Source organism: Formica exsecta, unplaced genomic scaffold (assembly GCF_003651465.1).
Source record: "Formica exsecta isolate Colony F162 unplaced genomic scaffold, ASM365146v1 scaffold826, whole genome shotgun sequence".
NCBI lineage: Eukaryota > Metazoa > Arthropoda > Insecta > Hymenoptera > Formicidae > Formica > Formica exsecta.
In genome coordinates this window covers 220,568-229,372 of record NW_021853596.1, presented here as the reverse complement: position 1 = coordinate 229,372, position 8,805 = coordinate 220,568, and the positions used below count along the sequence as shown (strand labels likewise).

Below are 8,805 nucleotides of genomic sequence, written 5' to 3'. Positions count from 1 at the left end.
GGTTTTGTGGTCGACCAGTACTACTGTTAATTAAGATTTTATTCCCACACGATACTACACGTTAATCGTATATTTGAATTATGCATTACGGAATATTAGATTGTATCGCAGTTGTTTAGCTATTGCATTTATTTTTCTTATATATATATATATATACATATATACATAGAATATATTTTATGTGCATACTTATACATATTTATATTTGATTATATATGGATTTTTTCACAGAAATGCAAATTAAAATTTATCAAAATTAAAAATGAAGTGCTATCAAGTATCATAACTTATCTAGAATAATGTCTCTTATATTACATATAAATTAAGACGGAATAATAATTTCAAAATTTTCAAAATTCTTTCGCTAAGCAAAAATATCAAAGGAAGACTATTTGCTGTTATACTTTTTAAAATTTTTACATATTTTTAATAATAATATTAAATCTGAAAACTTCTTTAAGGGGAATATATCTAAAGACGCAAAAAAATAGATGCGATAGAATCGCTTGCGACATACTCAGCAAATATAAATTAGTTTATTGTTTAGAACACTGTTTCTACATGGATTTACGGGAAAAAATGAGATGTTTCAAATTGCAAAAAGGTTTGTTTATTAAGATATACAGAGTAATAAAAAGTTTTTTTTTTGTTTTACCACGATTCAATGGCCTACAGGCAAAGTTTTAAGATGTAACCAATCCTTTTTTAAATAATTTTTTTATTGATTGAAGATCTGAAATAGAAGGAAAAAATTTATTGATAAAAAGGAGGGGAAAACAAATTTTTTGAAATCGAAATTTGAAATTTCTCGACTCTTTTATTTTATTTACATGACAAAGTAGATCTTCTTTTTATTCATTCTTGAAAAATCGTGATAAAATCAAAAAGAAATTTTTTATTTTTTTTTGTATGTCTTAATAAATAAAAGTTTTTGCAACTTTAAATATCTAATTTTTGTTCCATTTAGAAACTAGTACTTTAAATAATAAATTTATTTATATTTATTAAGTAATTTGTGCAAGCGATTTATCACACAAAATAAAAATATGAAATAATTTTATTTAATAATAATAATAATAATATAACAAATTTTAGATTATAACATAAAATTTCTAGAAAAATTTTGATATACAGAGAATAAGTAATAATTTACAAAAATAAATAAAGAAGTTAAAGAGAAAAAATATATGTATTGCCAATTAATATATAAAACATTTTATGTATTTAATTTTTTTATTTGTATTAAAGAAGAAACACATCATAAAAAAAATAACTTCGCGACCGGATCTTTTTTTTACACTCCTCAATATCGCATTTTAGATGAGGACAAAGATGCTAAGGAGGCGAAGGAGCAGGAAGGTCATCAGGAGCAGCAAGTAGTAGATGGCGAATAATAGAAGAAGACAGACGATGATGCAGATCACATCGCGCGCCGGTCGGGATGGACACGATGACGATATGACGGACGAATAAAATGATAAATCGAGATAACATCTTCGACCGTGCAGGCGCAGTAAGTCCTTAATGTTTAAAATTCATGAATGTACGATATTAGGGAAAAATTGTTTAATATACATAGAGCGAAACGCGCGCGTACGTAAGCACGTAAGCGACAAAAATATTTACTACACAGTTAAATAAAAAAAAATTACAAAAAAGAAGTAAACGGAGTAGTGCTAGTTATCACCACGCCTATACGATAAAAACGCGCTAATTCAAATGTCGTGAATAGGTGTGAGAGATTATGAGCGCACGTATGTGTGTGTGTGTGTACGTGGAAATAAAAGTGCGTTTGAACGAAAAAAAGAGAGAGGCATGTACATACATATATATGTATGTAATATATAAATAAAACGCATATATATATATATATAGATATGTATATGTATGTATAGGTAATTAATTATATGATTACACACTGTACTACACGGTGAGAAGAAAAGTAAAGAAAAAAGTAGTAAGACTCTTATTACACGATTGCTATGTTTACAATTATTATATATATACATAATTGCAATGTCCTATAAATATATATATATAAATAATTATAAATACACACAAGAACACACATCTTTACCTACCGTTCTCATTTCGCTATTCCTCCTCTAGGTTTTATCTTTCTCTTGAATGTTGTTTTTAGTTTTACAAGACATGACGACGCAAAAACGCATTAATCGTGATGACGATGATGGCAAATATCTTATAATATAACTTTACTCTGGATGTGTTTAAGCGAGAAAAGATTGCGCGAAACCGCCGCACTGTCAGTCACGGCGGAGTCACCTTATATATAATAATATTATTATTGTACATTTTGTGGTTTATTTAACACAATAAAATATTAACAATAATGTTAATCGCCGCTCAATTCTTGTCATTCAGTGTATTACCGCACACAGAATAATTTTGCGTGTGTACGTATATGTATCACTGTGATATATACTATATACTTGATGTACAGAAAAAGACAAAACAAATATTTATATAAGACGCATTATATACGTCTTTATAGATTTATGTAATATCCAACGTACTGCAGCACACATTTTTACTCCCTTATATATGTCTATAGGTCTTATATTATTGATAAAAACACAAGCAGATTTTCGGAAGTAAAAATTAACTTTCTCAGTGAAGAAAAATGATGGTGAAATAGTCTTGAAAATTTTCAGCATTACAGAAATATATCTTCAAGATCTCATTAGCCGAGAAGTACCTTCCTAATCATGGCACCGCTCACGAGCTCCTCATCGTTATCGCGTAATTCAATGCATTTGCTGCTACATAAGTATTGTAGCAGCGGTAAGCGATACTTGCCACAGAAATCAACGAACTTGATGTGCTCCACGCGATTATTGAAGAAAACGCCTGCACAAAAAAATGGATTGGTCTTGATATACATATATACAAGGTCTGATCAAAAATGTTATATAAATTTGATAATTTCAAATTTACTGTGTTGCACATTTTTGAAAATTTGTCAAGTGTTGTAAAAAGTGTATAAAACTGTGAAGGAAATACGAGAGTACTTTAAAAACTAAGGTATCCTTAATGTTATATTATCATAGGGTGTTTACTCAAATCTTATAAAAACATTTCCTGAAAATTCCCTAATCTTCCAGATATTTTTGTTCAAAATTCTAGGTAAAGAGAATATTTTTTAAAGATTTTTTGGTGCAACTTTCTAAAATAAGTCTTTTTAGTATGCGTTTTCTAACATTTTTCACTCATATGAAGACAAAACAGAGTTAAGTTTCAAGTGAAAATGTATATAAAAAAAAAAAAAACTGAACAACTTTCGTGACATAAACATTTTCCGCTTGCATAACATTTTCATTTTTTGATCACTAAAAATTACAATAAAAGATATGTACTGCATATTCAATATTTTGTTAAGACATTGAATATATAAACATCAGAGATAGATATATATTTATAATATAGTTTAAACTTTATCCTTTATATATAAATTTCTTTTTATTCATACAGATACATTTCTTCTACTGATAGGATATGCGTAGAATAAAAATGTTGTAAGTCTCTTTATCTTTTACTTGCTTTCTCATTCTAAGGTAACGTAATTATGTTGCAAATACAAATATGTATGTAGGAAAACAACATATGAAGAAATTTTTAGTAAAAAAAAAATTGATTTGGGATAGAAGAGAAATCTAAAGTTCTTAGAATGGAGGAAATCGATTATATTACATTTATAATGAATTATTGCCCTGCTCAAAAATACTGACCCTTGCATTTGGGATTGACACAATGATGAGCGCTATTAAGGTACTGCACTAGGTTGCGTGGTAAACTCTCATCGTCGTAGCGAACGTCGTTGGTCTTGATGACACGCGCTGCTAATTCCAATAATGACGGCGGATCATGCGTCATATCGGATACAAATCCCACCACCAGCGGATTGTCTCGGAGAGATAACTAGGAAAAGTATATAAAATGTATTTGTTACATAGATTTATTTGTTGATTTATACAGGGAGTTCCTAAATATATGCCTAAAAAATTACTTACATATATACACTACTTAATCGACATAATTACCATCCAAATTGAGATTCTAATTTGGCGGCACCATACTTTAATGAGGGCATACAAAAGCTTGTACCGCGCTACGATAAGTGTCTCAATTCGAACAGCGATTATGTGGAAAAATAGTGTATATATGTAATTTTTATGTATAATAAAATGTATTTTTTTCTGTTTCTTGTTTTATTTAGCAAGTTTACCGGAAGGTGATTTCCGAATAACTCTCGTAGGTAAGAGAAAATAATTAGAAATACCATTATTTGTGACACTTACCTCGGTTAGACATTTCAATGTTATTATTTCAGTAGGCAATGTCCGCAGCCTGTTCTTATGAAGCGATAAAGTTTTTAGATTTGTCAAATTGGCTATCGAGCTTGGCAAGCTCTCCAACATATTATCGCAAAGCACAAGAGCTTGCAGGGCTTTTAGCTGACCGAGAGTGCACGGCACCTCTGTTAATCTATTGTCTCCCATCGATAAAACTCGTAACCTTTAAAAAATCATAATATCCGATTTTATGAAATTGACACAAACTATCTTTTATATAAAACACGATATAAACAAAGCACAATTATTTAAATTATTGCAATTAAAATGATAGAAAAAATTAATTGAGTTTTATACATATATTTCAAACTCTTTCTCTTTCTCTCTCTAATGTTATAACAATTTTCAAACTCTATATAATATATATTTATATCTTTTCGTTAAGATGTCTTTTTTCTACAAAAATATTTCGGAAATTGCTTTTGATTATAGAAGCGCTTAAAATTAAAAATTAAAGAGTTTTATAAACTACATTTTAAAAAGTTAGTATATTAATTTATTAATTGTTAATTCATTAATAATGTTGGCTGTAATCATTAAAACTTTAATTATCATTAGAAATCGTAGTTACCTTTGTAGTTTCCAGATATTCTTGGTAATCTCATTGATACGATTACCACCCAAGTAAAGGTATCTCAAAACAGCTAGGTCGAGCACTTGATTAGGAAACTCCGTGAGCCTATTGCCGCTCAAATTGAGTTCCCTTAAATTAGCCAAATTTTCAAAATCTTTAGCCAATCCATCATTGGTCAGGTTGTTGTGTTTTGCGATCAAACAAGTCAAAGGGCAATCTTCCCAAAAATTTGGCAATTTAGCAAGGCCGCAATTCGAAATATCAAGGGAATTCAGGCTGGTAAACTTGTTGATACTGATAGGAAGAGTTGTGAGACGGTTCTGACTCAATAATAAAGTATCCACGTGCTCCGGGCATTTGGTATTAAGGAATTGCTTATCCATTATTTCATCATCCAGTGACAGATAGGATAGATCCAACGTTCTCAGATTGGAATCCGAATCGCTGGAGTCCGATGTGTAGTTTTCCATAATTGAGCTTTAACATTCACTTATTTCAATCTTCTTATCCATTTATATTCATTTATATAACGCTGAAATGAGCAAATAATTATTCGAATAAAGACATCTCATATATTTAAATTTAAATATTTATATGTGTGTATATGTATATGTTATAAATTGCATGCTTTTTGTAGAAAGACTAAATTTACAAAGAATCTACGCGCATACATACGCACATAATTTGTTTAGTGTTAATAGATTTATATTTATGATATATATATATTCCCAAAATCTTTTATTGACTCTTTATGTCGATCGTATGATAACACATTGAACGCATTAAAAAACTTTTGAAAATTTGCAGTAAAGTAAAATATTAAATTAATAAAATGAAATATATGATTTTAGATTTATATATATGATATATATACATATATATATATATGTACCCAGTTTTTAAAAAAAAGGAAAGCTTACATAATCAAGAAATGATAATTTTATATAAAACTGCATCATCATTATCATAAAGATTATCACGCAAACATGACGAAAGAACAGCGAAGTGTAAACAATGGCCAAGTATTTTTCGTCGTTCATCATTCTTCATTGACATATTATAAGGAGCCGATAAACAATTTTGAAAGAATATTCACTTTGATATAAACAGTATAATAATTAGTCATATAATTATTGTTGTAAAATAACTTTTAAATATTTTTAAAAATTTATTTGTGATTAAAAATAAAATGTATATTCTTTACTTTATGTTTTTTAACCATAGTTATATAGTTAAATACACGCGCGCACGCGTGCACGTACATACATACACCACGTCATTATCATATGTTCAACGCATGCAGATTAATTATCAGAAATCGATAAGATTCTGAGAAAGCAGAAAGTTGTTATGGTAAATAATTCTCGTTAATTAGGTATTTCCTTTGCGTGAAAAAAAAATTCAAATATTTTATTAAAAATAATGTAAAAGAAGAATGTTTTTTTCCAGTACAACCAAATGTCTTTATAATTATAATTAATTCAATAAATTTGGAGTCAATTATCAATATGGTTATTGTGACAAAATTATTACATTATTATGAAACTAATTCACGTGATAATTATTTTGATAACAAAGACAAAAAAAAAATTTGTATAAATTGAAAGAGTAAAAAAATGAAGAATTTATACAAATAAAGGATATATGTTTTGATTTGATTGATAATTGTATAATTTCGTTGGATAAAATTTACATAATTTATTGACAATTTTTTTAGCATAAGGAAGACATCACATCTGATATAAAGTTAAAAACTTTCATTATATATTATGCCATATTAAAATTAGATAATGCGAAATAAAAAAGTAAAATGATGAAAAGTGAGTATAGATAGGTCATATTTAAAATTCGCGCGCTGCTACAACGCGATTCGTGACATTACATTATGGCTTGCGTGACATCACAAGTTGTACAGAATGTTCTACTTACTTATTACTTGTTTTGTCCTCGCGAAGGAGACAATCCTGCTTGTTACCTCTGCTGAATTAACACTTTCGGAAAATACAATACGCGTTATTTAATTTTAGGCAAACGAATTGACACGAATGAAACGAAAACTAACGATGCACTCGGCAATCGGCAGCGCATGGATCACCCCGGCCGCATGATATCTGCGCTTTATCAGCGTGTTCTCGCTTTTATTCCTTTTATCATCTATCATCGCCGCTCCAGCGGCGCGAGTTGGTCTCCCCGCCAAGCGATGTCGTAACCATTGACTAAATAATAATATAGAACCACTGAACTACATGATTTGGACATAACGATACAATTTCAATATTTTACAAAAAATTAATTTCGAAAAATCAACAGAGAATTTAAAAAACCAGATTTCATATCGCACACGCGCACGCGATAAGAAAGAAATTAAATATTATGTGAAAATAAATAATTTTAAAGCATATATATAGTTTTAATCAGGATTTATTAGCAAAATAAAGTACATAAAATATGATGAATATATATTTTCGAAGATATTAATGATATAAAATTTTTATTAAATAAAACTAGTATTTTAGAGAATATATATTTTTTATATATGTATATCTCTCCTTTCAATTACTGTATATAAAATCATACTATATATGTCTTAATTCTATGCGAGAATTTAAAATGTGTAACTACACGATTGTTTCTGCATTTTAATTGCTAAATTTGCATTATATGCAATGATTAATCTACATTTTTATACATAACTCTAAATTTTTTTTTTAATCTAGTATAAAATTATTGTAATAATTATTGACTTTAAATATAAATTTTTGTTTTTTTTTGCGTTATTATTACAATAAATGTAAGATAATGCTATGATAACAAAAATATGTTTTCAGCATAATTGAAATTGTTAATTATGAAAATTATATACTGCAATAACCGTTATCGCGAAAGTTACGTTTGTCTTTGTTCTGCAAGTCGAATGAGTTTTTTGTATTTTTGGCAACCTAATTTTCGTCATAGTATATATTTTTATTATAGTACTTTTATATTTAGGTTAATTTTAATCGTTCAAAGACAACAAGAAGTTCTTCCTCAGTCGTTTTTACAATAATTTTGAGCCATTGAACATGTTGCAGTTCTCCGACAAAAAAAAAATTTGTATAAATTGAAAGAGTAAAAAAAATGAAGAATTTATACAAATAAAGGATATATGTTTTGATTTGATTGATAATTGTATAATTTCGTTGGATAAAATTTACATAATTTATTGACAATTTTTTTAGCATAAGGAAGACATCACATCTGATATAAAGTTAAAAACTTTCATTATATATTATGCCATATTAAAATTAGATAATGCGAAATAAAAAAGTAAAATGATGAAAAGTGAGTATAGATAGGTCATATTTAAAATTCGCGCGCTGCTACAACGCGATTCGTGACATTACATTATGGCTTGCGTGACATCACAAGTTGTACAGAATGTTCTACTTACTTATTACTTGTTTTGTCCTCGCGAAGGAGACAATCCTGCTTGTTACCTCTGCTGAATTAACACTTTCGGAAAATACAATACGCGTTATTTAATTTTAGGCAAACGAATTGACACGAATGAAACGAAAACTAACGATGCACTCGGCAATCGGCAGCGCATGGATCACCCCGGCCGCATGATATCTGCGCTTTATCAGCGTGTTCTCGCTTTTATTCCTTTTATCATCTATCATCGCCGCTCCAGCGGCGCGAGTTGGTCTCCCCGCCAAGCGATGTCGTAACCATTGACTAAATAATAATATAGAACCACTGAACTACATGATTTGGACATAACGATACAATTTCAATATTTTACAAAAAATTAATTTCGAAAAATCAACAGAGAATTTAAAAAACCAGATTTCATATCGCACACGCGCACGCGATAAGAAA

The 8,805-nt window shown here is 28.8% G+C and overlaps 2 protein-coding genes across 5 annotated transcripts in view; one reads left to right on the top strand and one right to left on the bottom strand.

The window, feature by feature from the left end:
* The window catches only part of LOC115244661 (glycogen synthase kinase-3 beta-like), a 36,047-nt gene extending 33,693 nt beyond the window's left edge, over window positions 1–2,354 (top strand). The window contains exon 9 of the mRNA XM_029822507.1: window positions 1,321–2,354. Within this exon, the coding sequence (XP_029678367.1) occupies window positions 1,321–1,394 (74 nt within the window). The 3' untranslated portion in view covers window positions 1,395–2,354. The remainder of the gene's footprint in view (window positions 1–1,320) is intronic.
* LOC115244662 (leucine-rich repeat-containing protein 58) lies at window positions 2,306–8,604 on the bottom strand. Of its 4 annotated transcripts, none has more exons than XM_029822509.1 (5): window positions 8,375–8,604; window positions 4,942–5,476; window positions 4,317–4,533; window positions 3,747–3,936; window positions 2,306–2,868 (listed from the first exon to the last, which is right to left on the bottom strand). In XM_029822509.1, exons 2-5 carry the CDS (start codon window positions 5,412–5,414, stop codon window positions 2,702–2,704), a joined length of 1,047 nt encoding a protein of 348 aa, XP_029678369.1. In that variant the 5' UTR covers window positions 5,415–5,476; window positions 8,375–8,604; the 3' UTR covers window positions 2,306–2,701. The 4 variants fall into 4 exon arrangements, with proteins under 4 accessions (XP_029678369.1, XP_029678371.1, XP_029678368.1 ...); XM_029822511.1 differs by having other exon boundaries at window positions 4,942–5,421; window positions 8,375–8,383; XM_029822508.1 differs by lacking the exon at window positions 8,375–8,604 and adding an exon at window positions 6,874–7,130.
* Window positions 8,605–8,805: the final 201 nt, after the last annotated feature.

Excerpts from the sequence above, each read along its gene's own strand:
- LOC115244662 (XM_029822509.1), bottom strand. The coding sequence starts at position 5,414 with ATGGAAAACTACACATCGGACTCCAGCGATTCGGATTCCAATCTGAGA. Across the intron at positions 3,937-4,316 it reads CATTGAAATGTCTAACCGAG|TTATCTCTCCGAGACAATCC; the intron begins GTAAGTGTCACA and ends TACTTTTCCTAG. Across the intron at positions 2,869-3,746 it reads TGTCAATCCCAAATGCAAGG|GCGTTTTCTTCAATAATCGC; the intron begins GTCAGTATTTTT and ends TTTTTTGTGCAG.